The sequence below is a fragment of the Globicephala melas genome, chromosome 19, assembly GCF_963455315.2.
Source record: "Globicephala melas chromosome 19, mGloMel1.2, whole genome shotgun sequence".
NCBI classification, from domain to species: Eukaryota; Metazoa; Chordata; class Mammalia; order Artiodactyla; family Delphinidae; genus Globicephala; species Globicephala melas.
The window spans coordinates 10,193,081-10,215,524 of NC_083332.1; the positions used below are offsets into that span (position 1 = coordinate 10,193,081).

General features: G+C 51.8%; 1 protein-coding gene across 1 annotated transcript; it reads right to left on the reverse strand.

Moving 5' to 3' along the window:
* Positions 1-6,483: 6,483 nt before the first annotated feature.
* PVR (PVR cell adhesion molecule) lies at positions 6,484-21,433 on the reverse strand. Its single transcript, XM_030873989.2, has 8 exons — positions 21,119-21,433; positions 17,977-18,336; positions 15,553-15,858; positions 14,000-14,117; positions 10,620-10,768; positions 9,573-9,701; positions 7,787-7,818; positions 6,484-7,141 (listed from the first exon to the last, which is right to left on the reverse strand). Exons 1-8 carry the CDS (start codon positions 21,198-21,200, stop codon positions 7,070-7,072), a joined length of 1,248 nt encoding a protein of 415 aa, XP_030729849.2. The 5' UTR covers positions 21,201-21,433; the 3' UTR covers positions 6,484-7,069.
* Positions 21,434-22,444: the final 1,011 nt, after the last annotated feature.

A 22,444-nucleotide genomic window follows, 5' to 3' on the forward strand; every position in this document is an offset into this window, starting at 1 on the left:
ATGCCCTCTCTGAGCCTTGGTGTTGTCATCTGTAAACTGGGGACCGCCGTAGTAGCTACACGTCCTGTGCCTTTTGTTATGTTTCTGCGAATCATCCACCTCAGGAGTCCTGCCAGAGACTTGCTTTCTTAGGCTCCTCTTCTGCTGGCACTGCCATGTGACCCAGGCTCCCTGATCAGATGCAACCGTGCGAGGCTTGGATGCAGAAACCAGAGATGCAGGCGCCACACAGAGCCTTTGATGGTGAGGACAGAGCCGGCACGTCCACCAACATATAAACTCCACAAGGGCAGTGATCTTTGTACTTTCCGTCTCTAAACTCCGTGCCTGGCACACAGTAGGTGCTCAATAGATGCTTGTTGAATGGATGCATGAATGAATGCAGCCTTCCAGGGCCCCTCAGGCAGGGGTTCTGGGGCCAAGGCTGATGTTGTGGACAATGGTTACTGGCAGGAACAGTTCCACCAGGTCATTTATACCTTGTTCCTGGTCCCCAGCCTCGTGGAGGTCCCGTGAGCCGCCTTACCTTTTCTTTTTTTTTTTTAATTTATTTTTTATAGTTTTAAAAAAATTTAACTATAATTCATTTACAATATTGGGTTACTTTCAGGTGTATGGCTTCAGATTCTTTTATAGGTTATTACAAGATATTGAATATAGTTCCTTGTGCTATGCAGTAAATCCTTGATGTTTATCTGTTTTATGTATAGTGGGGTGTATCCTATACTCCTAATTTATCCCTCCCCCTGCCTTTCCCCTTTGGTAACCATAGTTTGTTTTCTGTGTCTGTGAGTCTGTTTCTGTTTTGTAAACAAGTTGACTTGTATCTTTTCTAAGACGTGCTACCCTTCATAAGCAATTAAAATTTTTTTTCTTTTTTTAAACATTTATTTATTTTTTGGCCGCGTTGGGTCTTCGTTGCTGTGAGCGGGCTTTCTCTAGTTGTGGCAAACGGGGGCTACTCTTCATTGAGGTGCGCGGGCTTCTCATTGGGGTGGCTTCTCTTGTTAAGGAGCACGGGCGCTAGGCACGTGGGCTTCAGTAGTTGTGGCTTGCGGGCTCTAGAGCGCAGGCTCAGTACTTGTGGCTCGCGGGCTCTAGAGTGCAGGCTCAGTAGTTGTGGCACACGGGCTTAGTTGCTCCGCAGCATGTGGGATATTCCCGGACCAGGGCTCGAACCCGTGTCCCCTGCACTGGCAGGCGGATTCTTAACCACTGCGCCACCAGGGAAGTCCCTGGAAGGTTTTGAGGTGGTGTTCCTGGGGTCAGAATCCTTCCAGGATCTACCCTCAGTCCTCTTTGCTGCAGGTTCGAGATTTCCCGTCTGTCTGCCTCAGACGGGTCGTTGCAAACCCTGCCGTTATTTCCAAGTGTTGCCGTCGCAGTCTTGGGCCGCAACCAGATTGCCCAAACCGGCCTTCTTCTGGTAGGAGTTTGGTGTGCAGCAGAAGTGGAGTTTAGGGGCCAAAGGGATTCTGATGAATTTTCACTGTTAAACCTCAGGAGCAAAGGTTCTGTGAGCATCGAGAGGCAGGGCATAAAGCAAAGCCAGTTATTCTAGATTTTTCAGTTCCTGAAGCTTCTCTCTCTCTCTCTCTCTCTCCTCTCTCCTCTCTCCCTCCCTCCTTCCTTCCCACCTCCCTCTCACATAATGATTTTGATTCCTCTTAAAATAACTAAAAGTCAAAGTTTATTATAGAAAATTTAGACAGAATGAACTCAAAAGGAAGAGAGTAAAATTCAGCCATCTTCCAACTGCCCAGAAAGAGCCACTGTTAATACCACGTGTTAATTCCATCCTGTGTCCTGCAGCCTTCATCCTGGTTTCTCCCCAGCCCCAGCAAGTAGATCCTGGTTGGTCCAAGCCTCCTCCATTCTTCTGGCCAGGGATTGGTTGAGCAGTGGGTAGTGCTGGCCAATCAGAGCTGAGGGGAGGCTCCTGTGGAAGCTCCCCCAGAATGGGGTGGGCTTCTTCTCCAGCTAGGTGTTTGGCTGCGATGTCTGGAATGCAGCAGCCACCTTGGCACCAGCTTGAGCATGACAACCAATTTGTGGAGGAAAACAGAGTAAACAGCAGAGAAGCAGAGCTGATCCCTACATGTAGTACTTGGAGTCCAACTAGACAATCCAGTTGTTTGCTTTTAATCCCAGCCTGGGGAGTCCGCGGCGGGGGGAGGAAGGGCGCTCTCTGCTATTGGCACCTGAAGCATCCACACTGTTGCATTTTCAAATACTGACAAAGGTTCTCTCGTTGACTGAACTCTGCTCAGGCTCTCCTGAACTTTTTTCCAACTAGGGTTGACTTTTGACTTCTGTGTTCATCTCTGCCTTGTCCAGTTTTAGCAAGAATCCTTCTAAGTTAGTTTAACTGGAACTGCCCACCCTTGATATCTGATCACCTTTGATATCTGTTTGGGTTCCCCCCCCCCGCCACGCTCAGGTGACATCTCATCCAGGAGGAATCCCGTTAGGTCAGTGTAGCCAGAATCCTTCTTACCCTTAAGGCTACTGAAGCTGAATCCAGCCTCTGTCCCCTGACACCGAAGTAAATCTTGGAGACAGAGTTTTGGGTGAAGTAGAAAAGAATAGCTTTATTGCTTTGCCAGGCAAAGGGGGCCATGGTGGGCTCATGCCCTCAAAACTGTGTGTCCCAACCTGGAGGGGGCTGTGAGGAGTTTTAAAGTGTGGTTCAAAGAGGGCGTGGTCAGTTCACCGCCATTCTTCTGATTGTTTGGTGGTGAGGTAATTGGGAGTCGGCATCATCAACCTTCTGGTTCCAGCCAGTCTGGAGTCTCCGTGCTTGTGGGCAGCATACCGTTAACTTCTCCCACCTGGTGGGGGCTTCAGTATCTGCAAAACAGCTCAAAGATCTTGTTATGTGTATCCCTTGAGGGGGAACCAGGACGTTGCCCCAAGGCTGCACTATTGTTTCTTTTGACTGTTCCTCCCTCGTCTCTGCATCCCCTCCCTTGCCTAATCAGCAACTGTTTGAACCTGCCGTTGGAACTCAGGGAAGGTCATGGAGGCTGAATGAAGCCGATTTCCTGTAATCAAGAAACAGGGGGGCACAGAAAGGCTCCCGTGTCTAGGAGCCCCGCAGGGTCCTGCTCTGTTGTTTTCCATGCACTGACTCAGCCTGCTCCTTGGCTATAAGTCCCCACGTGCACATGCTGTATTTGGAGTTTTCCCTATGGCAGACGCTCCCTACCCCTATGGCGATGACGCCTTCCCCTTGCATAAAGTCTGCCTTTTGCTTTAACTGGTATCATTAAGTAGTTTTTTTCGTTAACAGTTAGAATATTATTTTTTTCTTTCACGATTCACCTATCCTTCGTGAATTTAATTGGTTCCTAAAAATTCTGCCAGCAAGCGCTGGGAAATGAAAAAAATGTTTCTATCAAAATTAAAAATTTTTTTTTATTGTGATAAAACCCACATACAATTTACCGTTTTAAAGTGTACAATTCAGCGACATTTAGTACGTTCACGATGTTGTGCAATCATCGCCGCTGTTTCCAGAACATCTTTACCGTGCTAAAGGAAACTTTGAACCCATTAAGCAGTCACTCCCCATTGTCCCAGGCCCTGGCAAACACTAATGTCTTTTCCGTCTCTATGGATTTTTTTTTTAATTGAAATATAGTTGATTTACAATGTTGTGTCAGTTTCTGTTGTACAGTAAGGTGATTATATATATGTATATACATATATATGCATATATATACATTCTTTTTTCTTTTTTAACATCTTTATTGGAGTATAATTGCTTTACAATGGTGTGTTAGTTTCTGCTTTATAACAAAGTGAATCAGTTATACATATACATATGTTCCCATATCTCTTTGTCTCTATGGATTTGCCTATATTGGCTATTTCATATAAACGGAGTCATGCACGACGTAACCATGTGTGCCTGGCTTCTTTCATTTAGCATCATGTTTCCAAGTTTGTAGTGTGGATCAGTACTCCATTCCGTTTCATGGCTGGATAATATTCTATTGCATGGATAGACCAGATTTTGTTGATCCATTCATCTATTGATGGACATTTTCGTTGTCTCCACGATTAGCTATTGTGAACAGTGCTGCCATGAGCGTTCGTGTACACATATGTATTTAAGTACCTGTTTTCAGTTCTTTGGGGTATCTGCCTAGGAGTGGAATTTCTGGGTCATTTCATCATTTTTTTAAATGAATTTTTATTTATTTTATTTTTGGCTGCATTGGGTCTTTGTTGCTGTGCATGGGCTTTTCTCTAATTGCGGTGAGCCGGGGCTACTCTTCGTTGCGGTGCGCGGGCTTCTCGTTGCGGTGGCTTCTCTTGTTGCGGAACACGGGCTCTAGGTGTGCGGGCTCAGTCGTTGTGTCTCGCGGGCCCTAGAGCGCAGGCTCAGTAGCTGTGGCGCATGGGCTTAGTTGCTCCGCGGCATGTGGGATCTTCCCGGACCGGGGCTCGAACCCGTGTCCCCTGCACTGGCAGGCGGATTCTTAACCACTGCGCCACCAGGGAAGTCCTCATCATTTTTTTAATAAGTTAGATTTCAGTAGCGCAGGCATTCTCACCCTGAGAAATCTGCAGTCCCGAGGTTTCTGGGGATCTCGCAGTAACTCAAAGCAGGATGGTATTGGTTTGGTTTGAGCCCCCGCTCCACTTACTCTGTGCAGGAGCAGCCGGGGATGGGGAGGGTTTGGGGCTCTCTAAGCCTCTCCACGATCTTCATCAGACCCTCTCCTCCCCATTCTCCACTGTGGATAAGTGTGGTTTTCTCAGTCTAATGTGAAGTTTACACAACATCTATACCAAAATTCTGGGTCCACTCTTGACTCTTGACTCTGTGAAATCCACACATCTTCCCCCCAAGACACTCTGTCATATCCATCACTGGTAGGAACAGAGACCCATGACTTCTATGGGGGACCATTTGTCAGTGTCTGTCACAACGACAGGGGCTCTGCTCTTTGATCCAGCAATTCCACCTCCAGGGTGTGTCCCGATACACATGCAAGGTCATGCACTGCAACATGGTACTAATAGTAAAAGGGTGGAACCAACACAAATATCCATCCATAGAGGCCTGGTTGAAAAACTCCTGGACATTGCCCTGTGGAGGAGGGCCGTGTGGCTATAGAAAGGCTGAAGATGCTCTTTCTGAATTTCCAGAAAACTTCAGTAATAAAAGCAAGGTCAGAGCAGTGTGTATGAGATGTTACCTATTGTGGGGAAGAGAATATATATGTATATGTTTGTGCATCAATACACTTACCAGGAAGTAGTGCCACGGTTATCTGAGATGGAGCAGGGGCCCAGGGTAGAAGTGGCAGATAGAATAATGAGTCCCCAGAGATATCCAGGTCCTAATCCCTGGAACCTGTGAATATGTCCCCTTACATGGCAAAAGGGACTTTGCTGATGTGATTAAATTAGGGACCTTGAGATGGGGAGTTAATCTTGAATTGTCCAGGTGGGCCCTAAATGTCATCACAAGGGTCCTCATAGGGGAAAGAGGGAGGCAGGAAGGTCAAAGAAGGAAGAGGGCAATGTGATGATGTAGCAGCGAGAGAAATAGTGATGTGATGCAGGGCCGTAAGCCAGGGAAGGCCGGCCGCCTTTAGAAGCTGGAAAGGCAAGGAAAGGGCCTCTCCCCTGGAGCCTCCAGAAGGAACCAGCCCTGCCGACACCTTGATCTCAGTCCCCTGAGACTCGCTTCAGAATTGTGGCCTCCAGAACTGTAAACAAATAATTTCGTGTTTTTTCAAGCCACCAAGTTTGTGGTAATACAATTCCCCTGTCTAAAGGGCACAGTTCAATGGTTTTTGGGTATATTACGTTATTAATTTTTAAAAGTTGGGGTAGCATAGAGATGACAAAAATGATCTTTGGTGTTAGTTGCAAAAAGATTACGACTTATTGAAGGCTCAGATGGTGGTTAGCATTTTTTAGCCATAAAGCATTTTAAAACTGAGGTGTGTACATTGTTTTTAGACGTGATGCTATTGCACACTTAATAGACTACAGTGTAGTGTAAACATAACTTTTTTTTTTTTCTGTTTAGCTGTGCCGCATGGCTTGTGGGATCTCAGTTGCCTGACCAGGGATTGAACCCGGGCCATGGCAGTGAAAGCGCTGAATCCTAACCGCTAGACCGTCAGGGAATTCCCATCATGACTTTTATATGCACTGGGAAACCAAAAAATCCACGTGACTTGCTTTATCGCGATAGTCCGGAACTGACCCCGCGATATCTCCGAGGTATGCCTGTATTTTGTAGTTAAAAGAATTGAAAAAAGAGAGAGAGAGAGAGAAGTAAGACATGCTCTCCCCCTGGTGTCTGAGAACCCTGGGGATTCGTGTCCTCGGGGCCCTCTTGATCCAAGGTCTTCCCTCCACGCCTTCGGTTCTGTCTCACATGGTGACGGTCCATGCAAAACTCTGTCCCTCCTCAGTTCCCACAAAAGGTCCCCTCGCACACAGCCACTTGAGGTGTAATAAATAAACTTTAATGAGGTGTTTGGGGGCTGGGGACGGACAAGGGGTTTATGTGGCAGCAAGGCAACCAGTCTCCCTTTGTGTCCCTGACGCTGTGGAGCCCCACTGGCCTTGTCACCCCCTTACCACTCCCATGCTGCTGGGTCGCATCTCTTTCCCGTCCTTCTCTGTTCTGCCTTCTCCCATCTGCCTAGAGAGAAGCCCCAACCCTTCTCAATTTCTCTTGTAGAGTGGCTCATGCACTGCATTCTGCCCCAAGGTCTCTATCTCTCTAAGGTATTTTCTCCAACAGACAGTTTGAACTCTCTGTCACACTTGCAGTGTAGTGAACTGTAGCCGTGTGTAAACAGCATTCCTGAGTTCTGTGACTCCTTACACGGAGTCACTCAACCTGAGGGTTGGTCTTGAGGACCCCTGAACTGTGTTGTGAGGCAGAGGGGACACTCTTGAGGTCTGGCACGGGAAGGGTGGCCGGTGTCTTTGGAGGGAGACGTCATCCATGGAGGTGGGGTGGGTGTCCAGCTGCGAGGCCCACTTCCTCACCAGCTCCAGTGAGGACTCTCTCTGTTCAGTCCCGATGCTGTCACCTCGTGCCCTCTGTCGGTGGATCCTGGGGAGAGCTGGCATTACAGCCAACAGCTGAATAGATGACATTCTGGAAGGGGGAATACACAACCTTTAGCCTCAGGCCCTTCCAAAACAATGCTTCCCGCTGAAGCCCAGCATGCAAAGAGCTGCAGGCCTGCGCCTCTCCCCGCCCCTGGAAGCCAGGGCAGCACTTCTCCAGGTGTGGTCATGAGTAGGGAGGGGAGGGACGGGGTGCCTATGAAAATTCAGGTCCCCAGGCGCCAGCACAGACCCATCAGACCACTCTCAGCGGGTGGAGCCCAGGAACCTGCAGTATGTGTGTATGTATGTATGTATGTATTTATTCATGCAGGCATGCATGCCAGCCACACCGTGTGGCCTGTGGGATCTTAGTTCCCCGACCAGGGATTGAACCCGAGCCCTCGGCAATGAGAGCACGGAGTCCTAACCACTGGACCGCCAGGGAGTTCCTGGAACCTGCGTTTCAGCAAATCTTACGGGGATTCTGCCCAGCAGGAAGGGTTTGGGAACTGATGCTCGAGGCCTTTGAAGAAAAGATCCAGGACCTGACTCCTGAGGCCGTGCTGACTTTTGGTTAAGTGCTGCAGGTGCCCAGAGAGGCCTGGCCCCTCCTTGGGAAAGCCCACAGTGATTAATCTGTGGTTCATGCAGAATTCCCCCATACCCTTCTCAGCTCCATTACCACACCTACCCCATTAGCAGACGAGCTGCGCAGGTTCCAACCTGAGGAGACAGGAGGAGAAGTGGTCAGAAGTGAATGACAATGCTGGAAGGTATGGGAAGAAGGCACGTGTGGGTGACCAGGCCCCCTGAACTCTAAGTCCTGGCTCTGCTACTGATGTGGGGGAATCGCTTCCCCGAATGGTTTCTACGTGTATAAAACACAACTGGGGTATAGGCTTCATCTAGTTATTCATTCAGTTATTAAATATACATAAATATTTACTGAGCGCAGGCTCTGGAACCAGATGGAAGGGTTCAAATCCCAGCTCTGTCCTTTAGCAGCTGTGTGACCATGGGTAATTGACTTAACCTCTCTGTGCCTCAGTTTCCTCAACCATCAAACAGGGATTTATTCAGCAAATAGAAAATGTCTACTTTGTGCCAGGTGCATTCTAGGTGCTGGGGATATGGATGTGGTGAGCAAAATAGACAAAAATCCCTCTTCTCATGGTGCCTATGGTAATAACAATAGGCGTATTAGTAATAGTGATAATAATCATAGCTTATATATACACCCAGTGTGTGGCTTACAGGGTGCCAAATGCTGCACTAAGTACTGTACCTATATTATAAGGTACAGTCAGTCCCATTTCACAGAGGAGGAAACTGAGTCATAGAGAGTAAGGCATTTGCCCATGGTGACGCAATGAAGCGGTAGAGTGTGGGCTTAGATACAGGTAGTCTGGCTCTGGACGTCATGCGTTCAGCAAACACTTACTCAAATGCCACTTTTGTGCCCGACCCTGTGGTAGGTGGTGCTGAGGACATAGCCATGACCATGACACTTCTAGCTCTGCCCTCCTGGGGCTCCCAGTCCACTGGAGAGACAGACAGGTCCCTACACAGTGATGTCCCTGAGTGGGCAAGGCTGGGGTGGGGGAGCCCAGAGCAGGTGCTTGGCTCATTTCGGGAAAGATCAGGGAGGGCTTCCTGGAGGAGGGGGCCTCCCGCTGGGATGTGAGGAGGCCATTTTGTTTAGTGGTTGAAGGAACAAAGCTTTGTAGCCAACAGAACTGCCTTCTACTCTTGACTTTCCAGCCATGTGCCAGCTGGCAGGTGACATCACCTCTCTGAGCAAACATTTCCTCATCTGTAAAATGGGCTTATAGCGGGACTCTCTTTGCAGGGTGGTTGTGAGCATTCAAGGGGGTTGTGCGCAGAAAGTGCCTGGCATGGAGAAAGTGCTCAGCAAAATGTAGCTCTTTTGATTACAGAATTAGCTGCAGGGCTTTGGCAGAGGGAGCTGTGGGGATGCTGCTCCAGGCAGCAGAACAGGCTTGCAAAGCCGTTGAGGTGAGAGAACATCAGATCCTTTTAGAGCTCGGGATCGGGGCACCAGTTCCTGCCACCCCGCTCCTTTCCGTGAGAGCAGGGAGGGAGCCAGTCGTGAGCAAGACAGAGGGAAGAAAGCTGGGGTGGGGGTTAAATGTTATTCCACCCTCCATCCATCCGGCAGGAGCTCCTGCGTCACCTGGATTAAAAGCCAAATCCTTACTGTGGCCTTTGAGGATCTACAGGCGCTGCTCCCACTGTAAAATGAATCACTGATCCAATGAATCAAACTGCCTGGTCTCAGTGTCCTCGTCTGTCAAATGAGAGAACCTCATGGTATTGGGGTGAGGATTCAGTGAGAGGCTGCCACGTGGAAGGCTTAGTGCAGAGCCTGGCACATAGTAGGTGCTCAATTATGTTAGCTGTGGTGATGTTCATTTATGGCAGACAGGCGGGGGATGTTGCAAAAAAAGGGGACTCACGGAAGTTTCTGGATTTCCGGAAATAAATCAGGAGCCCCAGCAGGAGTAGACCAACCAGGATGATAGTGAAAGTCAGGATGATAATGATCTCAGAGGACAAGCCCGAATGTGATGGCTCCCTGGGAAGTCCTGCAGGAAGAGAAGGAAGGAGAGATTTAAGATGAGAGACTTTGGGCTTTTTACCTGCCCCCAAAATATTACCCTTCGTTTTTTAAGGAAGCTACCACTCTGCTTCCCTCAGTCTATATGGTTTAGGTGGACTTGACCCCACCCTCTCGTTCCTAGGATGGGACTTTGACCTGGGCCTGGCCAATCAGAGCATTCCATTCTCCCTGGCTACTGTGATTGGTTCATGGGGGTGGGGGTGTTCTGTGACTTAAGTTGAGCCAATGAGAGCCAGCCCTGGGATTTTGGCTAGATTATTGAAAGTGGTGTATTCTTTCCCTTGGGATTTCTAAACTGGTGGGCTGTGAGCCTGTAGCTGCTGAGGACCATCTTACCTTCCTGAGGGGAAAGGCTGCCAGGGAATAAAGCCAGCGTAGAGAAAAGCAGAGACAAGAGAGGTCGAGAAAAGCAGAGACAAAAGAGGTCAAGAAAAGTTCCTGGGTTACATAGTTGGAGCACCTGGATCTAACCATACCTGAAGGTGTCTTTCCAATAACGTCCCATTTTTGCTTGGACTATTTTGAGTTGTGCTTCTATCAACTGCAAACGATAGAGTTCTGTCTAATACACTTGGAAAGGCCTTCCTGAGTCCATTGGGAAAAGGCATCACGCAACTACCCCAGCCTGGGTTTGCAGAGGGGCTGTGTCCAGGTGGCTATACAGTGGTTCCAATGGTACAGATGTTGAGTTAACAGAGGGTAAAGCTGATCCTGTTGAACCTTCCGTGAGGGGGCTTAGGGGAAGGATGGGAGCTAGAGAGCATTCTTGTGGCTGAGGGACTCGTTTAACCAGGGACCACCTCTAAACTCCTCCTTCAGAGGGAATCCTACCGCGATTTCCTCTTTTGATCTTTCTGTTCTCCCCACCCAGGGGGCTTCTTACCTATGACCAGGACGGTCACTTCTGCCTGGCCAGTCCCTAGGGCGTTGGTGACAAGGCAGATGAAAGTCGTGTTGATGGACTCGTCCACGGTATGGATCAGGAGCTGGGCGCCCTGGGCCACAACAGAGGGTGGCAGGGGTCCCATGATCCTAGGAGAGACAGATGGGTGAGGAAGTGGCCTCAGTTGGAGGCCTAGAATAACAGGTGATGGGGCACTCACTGTGTGCCGGGAATACAGAAACCCTCACGCCATCTACAGTACAAGTTGAGAGCAAGCCTGGAGTTCTCCCAGCTCTGCCTCTCACACTCCCATCCAGCCAATTGGCAGATCCTGTCTGCCCCACCTTCAGAATCTAGCCTGAGTCTGACGACTCCTCAGGGCCTGAGCAGAGGCCCGAATGAGGTGAGGGTGAGCCGTGTGGGTACCGATGGGAAGAGCATTCCAGGCATAGGGAACAGCATATGTGAAGACCCTGAGGTGAGAGCATAACTGTAGTGTTTGAGGATCTACAAGGAGACCACTGTGGATATAGAGGCGAGAGCAAAGGACCACGGCCACCACCCTGGTCTGTTCCCCCTACTCCTGGGGGAACCTTCTCACTGGGCTCCCTATTTCCACCCCCACTCCCACCCCGCTCTGTCCCCCACTCAGCATCTGAGAGACCTTGTTAGAACTAAGTCAGCTCGGGGACTTCCCTGGTGGCGCAGTGGTTAAGAATCTGCCTGCCAGTGCAGGGGACACGGGTTCAAAGAAGCCCGAGCACCGCCACTAAGAGCAGCCCCCGCTCGCCGCAACTAGAGAAAGCCCGTGCGCACCAACGGAGACCCAAAGCAGCCAAAAATAAATAAAATAAAATTATATATGTAAAAAAAGAACTGAGTCAGCCCAAGTCCGTCCTCTGTCCAGAGCCCTCCAGTAAAGGAAAATTCCTTAGCACGGGCACAGGTCCCACACAAGCTGGCTCCCTGATGCCACTGACCCCTTTGCTCTCGCCTCTATATACATGGTAGCCTATTTGTTGATCCTCGAACACTCCAGTTATGTTCCCACCTCAGGGTCTTCGCATATGCTGTTCCCTATGCCTGGAATGCCCTTCCCATCGGTACCCATACTGCCCACCCTCACCTCCTTCAGGCCTCTCTGTTCAGACGTCACCTTTGTAACGCCTTCCTTGGCCACCCTCTTTCAACTGCAGTGACCCCCTTCTCACCCTCCTCCTCTGCTTTATCTTTCATGGCATTTATCACCACCTGACACACTCTGTTCTTGACAACGTTATCTTGTTTACTTTTTAAAATTAAAAAAATATATTTTAGTTTGGCCACACCCTGAGGCTTGCGGGATCTTAGTCCCCCGACCAGGGATTGAACCCTGGGCCCCTGCAGTGAAAGCGCAGAATCCAAACCACTAGACCACCAGGGAATTCCCATGTTACCTTGTTGAATTGTTTCTCTCCCCCATCGGAATGGGAGCTCTGAGAGGGGAGGGAATTTGGTCTATTTTATTTACCAAGGTTTGTGGGTCAGCAGCATCTGGCACATAGTGAGCAGTCAAGAAACACTGGTTGAATGGATGGAGGAGACGCAGGCATGGATTTGGGCTGCAGAGCTGGCACGGAAACCCGGCTGTGTGGCTCGTGAGCCTGAATCATGGCGCTTTGGGGCAGGAAGGTTAAGGGCCAGCCATCAATACCAATTGAAAGCCTTCGCCCGGCAGTTCCTCTGGCCAACCGTTGAGACACGACTGTGGCTGCCCACAGAGATGGACAGACGGGCATGCTCACCACCATGGCATTTGCATAGTCGAAAACAGGAGAGCACCTCCGTGTCCCCATTTGGGATTGGTTAAATCATTGAAGGGCTCGTCTATGATGGAATCTCAGCACCATGAAGAAGGGGGCTGTGGGTATTTTGAAATGCATAGAAGATAAGGACTGTTGGCTAGATGGAGACAGAAATGGACTGATGGGCAGGAATGTGATAAAGAAGTACATGAAAATATCAGAGGGAGAGTCCACGTGGTGGGGTTTTGAGTGTTCACTGGAAAATTCTTACAACTTTTCTGTATGTGTGAAAAATTTCCTCATAAAGTGTTGGGGGAAAATAGATCTATGTGTCTTGACATGGAGAGGTGTTCATGAGATAGAGGAAAATTTTTTTTTTTTTTTTTTTTTTTTTTGCGGTACGCGGCCCTCTCACTGTTGTGGCCTCTCCCGTTGCGGAACACAGGCTGCAGACGCGCAGGCTCAGCGGCCATGGCTCACGGGCCCAGCCGCTCCGCGGCATGTGGGATCTTCCCGGACCGGGGCACGAACCCGTGTCCCCTGCTTCGGCAGGCGGACTCTCAACCACTGCGCCACCAGGGAAACCCGAGGAAAAATTTTTAAATTGTACATACAGCACAGTTTTTGTTTAGAAATATTGGGAAAAAAGACGGGAAGGATATATAACAAAGGGTAACAGTGGAGGTGTTCTGGAGGTGACTGGGTACATGACTACAGGTGCTATTTTCTCCTTTTTACTCATAACCGTATTGTCTAAAGTTTCTACAATGCTAAGTTATTTTTGAAATAAGAAAAAAAGGCCCAATAAAAATTACATAAAACATGGGACTTCCTTGGTGGTGCATTGGATAAGACTCTGCACTCCCAGTGCAGGGGGTTTCGATCTGTGGTTGGGGAACTGGATCCCACATGCCGCAACTAAGAGTTCGCATGCCGCAACTAAGGAGCCCGTGTACCGCAACTACGACCTGGAGCAAGCAAATAAATAAGTTTAAAAAATTACATAAAACAATTTACCCCTTTGCCTTTATCTTCCCCCACTTGTAACCCCGGCCTCGGTATGAATTAGAGGAAATTTTCTCATTGCTCTGCCCGTCAGTCAAGAGAACGGGGTGGGGGCGGACAGTATTTGCTCTGTGAGCGGTGACTGGGCAGGTAACACGTGACGGCTGGGGAGGTGGCACAGCCCAGAGGTTGGGAGTGAGACGCCGATGGGAGGCTCACCTCTGTGCCCCACGGCTGTGTGCCCGGGCAGATGATGGCAGCTCCTGCGGCCGAGCTAATCTTTAATCCAGGCCTGGCCGTAGTGCAGACTGTGCCTGGAGTGTGGGGATCACGTGGCTTCAAGCTAAGTACAGCAGGCATGCCGTGAAGAGCAGGTGTGTCAGCACACCTGGACTAAAGCACCTCATAAACTCTGCACATGCAAGCCAGACATTTTCCTGGGGGCCTCCAGTTAACTGCTTGTTCTCTTTTTACTTTCCTGCCTACACCTTCCTCCCTCAGACCCAGGAGTCGAGGTCCCCAACCCCCTCATCTCTCAGGACCCAGGGAGCTGGGTTCCCAGCCCCTTCTCCCTCTGACCCAGGAACTCACGTGTTCCAGTCGTAGCCTGTGGGCTCTGGTTTGCTGCGGACGTCACAGTGCAGGGAGGCCTCACTACGGCCGATGTACCAGTTGCCATCATAGCCGGATATGGAGACCTCGGGGGGGTCTGGGGGAAACAGATACACAGGCTCAGAGACAGAGAGCCTTCGGAGGGGCCTAAAGATAGTTGGGATTCATGTCACAACAGGAAAAGGGCCTTGGTGGGTTTTGGGGAACAGCTCAAGGTGGAGAGGCCTCCGAGGGGTCTGGGGAGATGGGTTCTACCCCCCGGCTCCGAGAACAGAAGTCTGGGAGTCCTCAGCAGGGTGCCAGGAGGTGGGGCACAGAGAGGGCGTCTCAGGACCTGCTTCTCTCTACTGGTTTTCCTGGGTAAAGCCAGATCCTGGTATGCCTGGGCTGTCCTGTGAGAAGAGGCCTCCTTGGCGCTCATAATACACAGGAGTATATTCAAGGCTCTGATAAGTCCTGCAGGAAAGAATCCTGGAGGACCCTGTTTCAGCCTGCTGCTTATCCAACTCAAATGTGATCGACAGGGGAGATTTTCAAAGTCCCCCGAGGGAAGGCCAATGAGATAGGGTGTTTGTGTGTGTGTGAGGTGGGGGGGGGGTGCTGAGGGAATCAGTACAGCACCTACTGGGGAGGGAGTATTCGGTATAGACAGTGATGGGAGGACACAGCCCGTAGACGAGCCAGTGTAGACAACAGTGGGCTAGAGAGAAGTATAGACTACACTGGAGCCAGTGTAGACCTCTCTCCAGGGGATCCATTGTAGACAATGTTGTGGGTCGGTGTGAGAGAGTGCCTGGGAGAACCCGTGTAGAAAACGCAGACTTCCAGTGCAGCAGTGGTCACGGGCACCTCTCTAGACAACACAGGGAACAGTGCCAACTCCCCACAGCTGGTGGCCTACATGACTGGTGTAGACAGTGAGGGCAGCGCTGTCTGGGGCCCAGAGGAGCCAGTGTAGATGGTTGGTAAGGCAGGGTAGAAACGGACAAGGGAGTTGGTGTAGATGGTGGGGAATTGGTGTAGCAGTGTGCACAAGGTCAGTGTGTCCAGTTGCCCAGGGAAGCAGGTGTAGGCACTGTGTGTAGACTGGCCTCAGAGGAGCCCACATGGGGCGTCCGTGTAGGCAGTGGCCAGGGTAGACAATCGGGGAGCAGTGTGGACTGTGGCCTAAGAAGCTGGTATAAGCCTTTCCTGGCAGCCCAGTGGTTAAGACTCTGTGCTTCCACTGTAGGGGGCACGGGTTCAATCCCTGGTTGGGGAACTAAGATCCCGCATGCCCCGTGGTGCAGCCAAAGGAAAAGAAAGAAGAAGCTGGTGTAGACAATGAAGGACAGTGCCGTGTACGGCCCAGGGGGGGCCGCTGTAGGCGATGTGCGGACGGGGGGAGGCAGTAATCAGGGAAGCCAGTGAGGATGATGGGGTGAGGTTGGAAGTGGCCTGGGTGGGGTGGGGGGTCAGTGTAGACAACGGTGGGGGAGGGTAGAGACAGCCCGCAGACCCTCCTGTCATTGCTCACACTTGGGTCCACTCACAGGGCACGCTGAGGGTCATGGGCAGTACCACCCGCTCCTCGAAGCTCTCGTGCTCCACTCTGCAAGTGACATTCTTGCCATCCACATGGCTGGAAGGTATTAAGGTTAAGAGACTGATGACGGTGACAGTGCCGGGCAGGGGCCCTGGCACCTGGCTTGTATTGGCCATCTTGTCGAGGGGCGGGGACCAGGAGATGCGGGCGGGTGGGCGACCCCCCGTGGAGATGCAGTGGGCCACGGGCACAGGCTCCAGGCTGAGCTGGCTGCGCGGGACCTCCCGGGTCTCAGCCTTGTTCTGAGGCTGGGCTGGGGGGAAGAAGCAAAAGGGACGGGTCACTCCTCACCTGCAGTCATTCAACAAACATCTCAGCAGCAGAGGAGGGCGGCTCATTGAGGGGACAGGATGCGGCCAGGTTCAAATCCCAGCTCTGCCCCTGAGCAGTAGGGTGGCCTTGGGCAAGTCCATGCCTCAGTTTCCTTGTCTGTCAACTGGGTGTAATGAGAGGATCGCTGGTGATGAGAATTTGCAGGTAAAGCTCTTAAAATGGTACTTGGCGTGTAGTAAGTGCTCAATATATGTTATTATTATTGGTAATTGGACACATTGCCTGGCTCTGTGATGGGCAGTGTTGAGGACCCAGCAACGACCGAGACAACCCCACCCCTGCCTTCATGGGGTGGACTTTCCAAGGTGAAGACAGACGTCCCGAGGCAGTGAGGACTCAGAGTGGGCAAGGCTGGGATGGGGGAGCCCAGAAGGGGTGCCTGAATCTGGGGGGCGGGGTTACGGAGGGCTTCATGGAGGAGAGGGAGGGATGAGCCGTGCCCTGGAGGTTCAGAGGGAAAGTGACTGGCTCAAGGTTACACAGGTGTCAGCGACAGAGCTGGACCTCCCCACAAGGTCTGTCTGACTCCAAAACTACCTTGACCATTTCTTTTTTCTTTTTTTTTTTGTGGTACGTGGGCCTCTCAATGCTGTGGCCTCTCCCGTTGCGGAGCACAGGCTCCGGACACGCAGGCTCAGCGGCCATGGCTCACGGGCCCAGCCGCTCCGCGGCATGTGGGATCTTCCCGGACCGGGGCACGAACCTGTGTCCCCTGTATCGGCAGGCGGACTCTCAACCACTGCGCCACCAGGGAAGCCCCTACCTTGACCATTTCTTAATCATCCTGGTGATTCCAAGACCTGGGGTTTCACTTGGTTCCTTTCGCCTCAGTACCTGTGTTCTTGTTACTGAAGATTTCTCTTTGACTCATTGGTTCTGTTTTACCCTCATCCTAAATCATAAGACCTGAAGTCCCAAGTTTTCTGAAATGACGACAGTTGCCTTTGGTTGGGTACTGTGTGCCAGGCACTGTTCCAAGCACTTAATCTTTCCTGAGTCATTCATGCAAGGCCTGGGACAGTTCCTGGCACATAAGCAGAAAAGAGACGTCAGCTCTTATTCAACCTCATAGCGGATCTCCATTTCACAGATGAGGAAATGAGGCACAGAGACTTTGTACTCAGCTGTCAAGAGGAGGGCCTGTCATGTTTTCCCTGGTGCTCATAAAAATGAACACATGGGGGGCTTCCCTGGTGGCGCCTGCCGATGCGGGGAACACGGGTTCATGACCCGGTTCCGGAGGACCCCACATGCCGCGGAGCGGCTGGGCCCGTGAGCCATGGCCACAGAGCCTGCACATCCGGAGCCCGTGCTCCACAGCGGGAGAGGCCACAGCAGTGAGAGGCCTGCGTACCGCAAAAAAAAAAAAAAAAAAAGAACACATGGTTCCATGACAATGCCAAGGATGTCCCCCCCCCCCCCCGCCCCGCCACCCCGCCCCACTGGGTATCAGAATCCCCTCCTCCCAGTCTGTCTATTTCAGCTCTCCCTTCCTCACCAAAGGAAGTAACAATAACTGACCCCCTATCACCAGCTCACAGAGGCCTCTGCTCTAAGCAGTTCACCTGGATAAACTCCCGGGACCCTCAGGACAGCTTTCTGAAGGCACTGTTTTTACTAAGCCTATTTTACAGATGAGGAAAGGAGGTTCCCAAGCTGGTAGCGGCTTTTCCGCTTTCCAGGGCCCTTCCTGTCCCCACCCCTTTCTTGCACCAGCCACTCCCCCCCTTCCCGCTCCCCAGCACCCCATCCCCTCCATCCCCTCCATCCCCTCCATCCCCTCCATCCCCTCGGCCCTCAGTCTCCAAGATCTTACTTCCCAGCATCTCTAGTACTCTCTTTTGGTCCTCCAGCCCCTCCCCTCTCTAATCTCCCCTTCTGCATCCCTGCCCCACCATTGCCCGACCTCCTTCTTTTGTCCCCACGGAATCTCTAATTGGGAGGGACTCTCCCTCCCTCCTGGGCCCTTCCCTCTCTTTGCTTACCTCCCTACCCCGCCCCACACCCTTCCCTTTCGGCCCCCCTCCAACCGGCTCACCGAGCACCCGGAGCCAGGTTCGGGCGCTCCTGTCGCCGTTGGGGAACGTGGCGAACTGGCAGGTGTAATTGCCTTCATCTTCGGCGCGCAACCCCCGCACGGCCAGCGATGCGTCTCGCAGCTCCTCGCCTGGCCTGGCGGCCACGAACTCCAACCGGCCGGGCTCCGGGAAGCTGGGGCCCTGGGTGGGGTGGAAGACCGCCACGCTGCGGGAGGCCTCCGCCAGCTTCTGCCGAGTCCAGGTCACCTGCGTCACCGTCACGTTGTGCCCCAGCGGCTGCAGTTTGCACGGCAGCTCTGTGGTGTCGCCCAGGAAGCCGCGCACCTGGGCTGGGGCCAGCACTCCGATTGTCTCGGTCCCTGCGGAGAAACGCGGGGCGAGTCACACCCGGGTGTCCCTGACCTGGATGGGGAGAGGCGCCTGGGAGGTCGCTCACCTGGGTCTTGGAGCCCCTTAGTTGGGAGTGTGTGTGGGGAGGAGGAGGGAGGTGGGGAGGGTCAGTCCGGATCCAGGGATGAGGGTAGGGCGGCTGGACTGGGTCTGCAACCTGGTCGCTCCCGTTCAGTCGGGCTGTTAGTACCGTATTTCCTCTATCTAAGCATTATCACTTTTTAAAATTGTGGTCAATATTGTGGTTAAAAAATTAAAATTGCCACTTAAACCATTTTAAAGTACAGTTCAGTGGCAGGAAGTACATTCACGATGTTGTGCAACCACCACAAACTTTTTCATCACCCCGAGTCATCAAATTTAAGATGTCATTTACAGCACGAACCGTCCTCAGTGGTTAGAGCGTCCTGGATTTAGAGGTGTGGAAAGGGGAAGAAACTCTAGGTCTTAGAGTACATGAAATAAAGTATTACTGCTCTTACTCTGTGCGGACTCAGGTTGGGAAAATGTTTGTAGGGGATCCTAGCACAAGAAGGGAGGTGATCATAGCCCCAGCATTTTGGATCCCCTCAGATCTCTGCTGTGAGGCTTCCGGCAGTTTCCTTAATCTCGCTGATCCTTTTCCCTAGTTTGTAAAATGGGACTAAGAACAGTTAACATTCATGGGTTGCTTACAAAGATCGGGGCTGTTCTGAGCACTTTACACATCTCCCAGCATTCAGGCCTTAAACAGCTCCTTGAGGTAAGCACTACCGTCAGCCCCACTTTAGAGGGAAAGCAAGGCACAGAGTCTTGTGCTCCAGGTCACACAGAGCACAAGTGGCAGAGGTGGATTTGAACCTGGGCCATCTACAATTAAGACCCCTGATCTCTCATCCACCAGGCTCCAGATGAAAATCTTTCTGCCCAGGGCCCCCTGCACACAGTAGGTCCTCAGTATGTGTTGGCTTTTATCGATATCAAGAAACACAATGCTGTGCGTCCTTATTAATAATAATAAGGATAAGAACAAGGTGAGAAGGAGTCACGTGCTTTGACTCTCAGTCCTGCTACTCACTAGCTGTGGCCTCTGTGCTGCTGGTTTCACTCCTCTGAGCCTCAGTCTCCTCATCTGTAAAATGGGGGTGGTTATAGCTTAAGAGGGTGTTGGGAGGACTAAATGAGGAAATTTATGTAAAGGGATTAGATATGCCAAGCACCCTGTACAGGGGAATATTATAATTATTGTTATGAGGAAGAGGAGGCTGGGAGGTAGTGGACTGGGGTGCTTGGGGCGTGCTGTGTTGAGGGAGGGCACGGTCTGGACACGAGGGGATTGTGGAGCGGTGAGCATGCTAGTCTGGCTTCGAATGCCAGGTCCACCGTGGACATGCTGTGCAGCTCTGGGCAAGTGAGTCTCCTTCTCTGATGAGTCTCCTGGGAACCCCCTTGTTTATGAGCTGCCGACGTAGGCTTCATGGGTGAAAAGAAAACACCCAGGCTTTCAGCAGATTGTCTCTCTGAGAATGACATGTCACCCTTCCAGAAAGCCTTCCACTCTGCCTCTGTCTGCATCCTCCATGCCCTGGGTCCAAAATCCTGGCTCTAGCAATGACATCCTGATGTGGCTCACCTCTTTTCTTTGGTTTTTCTCCCTCCATGAGGCAAGACCGCTCTGGGCAAGTGAGTCTCCTTCTCCTTCTCTTGATGGCAAGACCGCTATGAGGATGAAACTGGATGAAGTGGCCTTTCTCTGGCTTTGTACTCTGAGTAATAGCTAGGCCCGAGCTCCACTGTGTGCCAGGCACTGGGCTGCTCCCTTAGGTGAGGCCTCCTCCACCCCTCTCCAAGGGCCCATGAGATCCACACTGGGAGCACCAGTAGTTTCATCCCCATTGGTCAGAGGGGGCACGAGAGCCTTGCAGGTTCAAGCTACTTGCCTAAGCTAACCAGCAAGTGAGGGGCAGAGCCTGGCTTGAGACCTTTGGGGACATGGCCAGACTCTGGTTTCCCCAAGCCTGCATTCAGTGTTGTTACTGTTCACCTGAATTATCGTTATCATTATTGTTCTTCTCCAGTGCATCTGACCTAGCTCAGCATCTTCCCAAGACACGGTTTTACTAGGCAGGTAGAATTCCACCCCCTGCCCCGTCCCCAACACACATTTTATGGAAACAGAGAGCTTAGGTCACTTTCCTGAGCTCACACATGTATTAAACGCCGAAAGCTATTTTGAGCCCACCGCCGTCTGACATCAGTGCTGTCTCCCCAGTAACTTGGAAGGCTGCCCATAGTAGGAACTCTATAATAAACGTGTGTGAGATGAATGCATGCATGAAGGAACGGCCGTGTCCTTAGAGTCAGACATGTGGGGTCCAACGGCAACGGGGTTATGTGCCGCTGCTCCCTCCCCCCGCATCAAGCATCCTCTGTCATTGTCAGCGGGTTATTGGGGGCTGGGGAGAAGGGTCCGCTTGTAGCGAGCTGGGTCAAGAGGTGTGGTGCCCGGGCGTGCGTGAGTCACCTTCCATCTTATTTTTTCCCCCGGAGGCTGGCCCGCCCTGCCCTTCAGAAATCTCCCAAGGTCCGGTGGCTTTCCAGGAAGCCGTCAGGAGAGTCCGCCCCGGCCCGGCGTTTCTCCATCCCTGGGGCGGAGGGGAGCACAAAGCGAAGGGCGGTGCGCTCTGCCTTGGGGAGCCCAGGGGGCCGGGCCCAGGCGGGTGGGGAGGGAGAGGGGGAGCAGGGGCCGCTCGACCGCGTGGGGTCACTCACCGGCTCCCGAGGGCGCCCGGGACAGCGACAGCAGGGACAGCAGCAGCAGCGGCGGCCAAGCTAAGGAAGCGGCTTGGGCCATGCTGGGCGCGCCGCCGCCTCCTCCGCTCGCCCTGCCAGTCGCGCGGCCGCCGCAGGTCCTGGCCAGGAATCCTGGCGTCACTCAGCCGCCGAAGCCTAGGGGAGGGAAGGGGGAAGTTCTACCCCTTCCCTCCTCAGACTTGCAGCGGGGAAGAAGTAGAGAAGAAGTAGAACTGGGCTCCCGGGTCCCCGCCCGCTCCCGGGGCTCCCGCCGAGGCTCCGGTACTGCCCCTCCCTCCGCGCCTGCGCTGACACTTGTCACTAGGGCAACATCACTAGGAGGTGGGTTCTGATTCGAGGAAGCTTCGATATAAGGATCCCCATGTGACAGGCGAGGAAACTGAGGCCCGCAGAGAGGTTCAGCGACTTTCTAAAGTTCAAGATTGGCGAGGGACAGAGCAGAGATTCGAGTCTATAATCAGGACAGATCCTGAGTTCCTAAGCTCAAAGGCTTAAATCCCCTGGGTTCTTGTTGGGCAAGTTGCTTCTCCTCCTGAGGCCTCAGTTTTCTCATCTGAAAAATGAACAGGATAACAGCACTCACCTCACGGGAGGGTTTGTAAGACTTAACTGCTTAGCCCAATTCCTGGTATATCGTTTGTACTCAATAAACAGCTATCACAATGACAACAACTGTTGCTTTACAGTTATCGTCAAATAATAGTGCTGGTGAGAATGACGGCTCATTCATTTTTCATTCCATAGATATTGAACCAGGCAGCATTCCAGGCACAGGGGATGCAACAGAAAATAAAACAGACAAAAATCCCTGCCTTCACGAAGCCCACCTTCTGTCGGAGGGAAACAGACCATTAACAGACCGATACACAGACCAGCATCATGTCTAGAGGTGATGATGGTTAGGGAGCAACATATAGAAGAGAGAGAGATGAGAGACACCAAGACAGAGACAGAGGAATGAGAGAGGAATGGAGATAAACACACTCAGAGATGGCCCCTGGGAGATGGGGAGAGAGAAAGAGAAAAGACACAAAGATAGAGACACAAGACAGATAGTGAGACGGGAGAGAATCGAGAGGCGACAGAGAGACCCAGAGAGCCCTATGCTGATACAGAGCTTGGGAGACTTGCTGGTCCCCAGCCCTGTTCATCCCAGTCATGATCCCCACTTGGCCCACTAGCAGCTCTGACCCTTGTTCTGTGACATCCCCATATCTTTCTAGAAAATTCCCCCTTTGGACTTCGGCCAGTTTGGAGGGTTCTGTTCCCTGCTGCCCTCTCTGA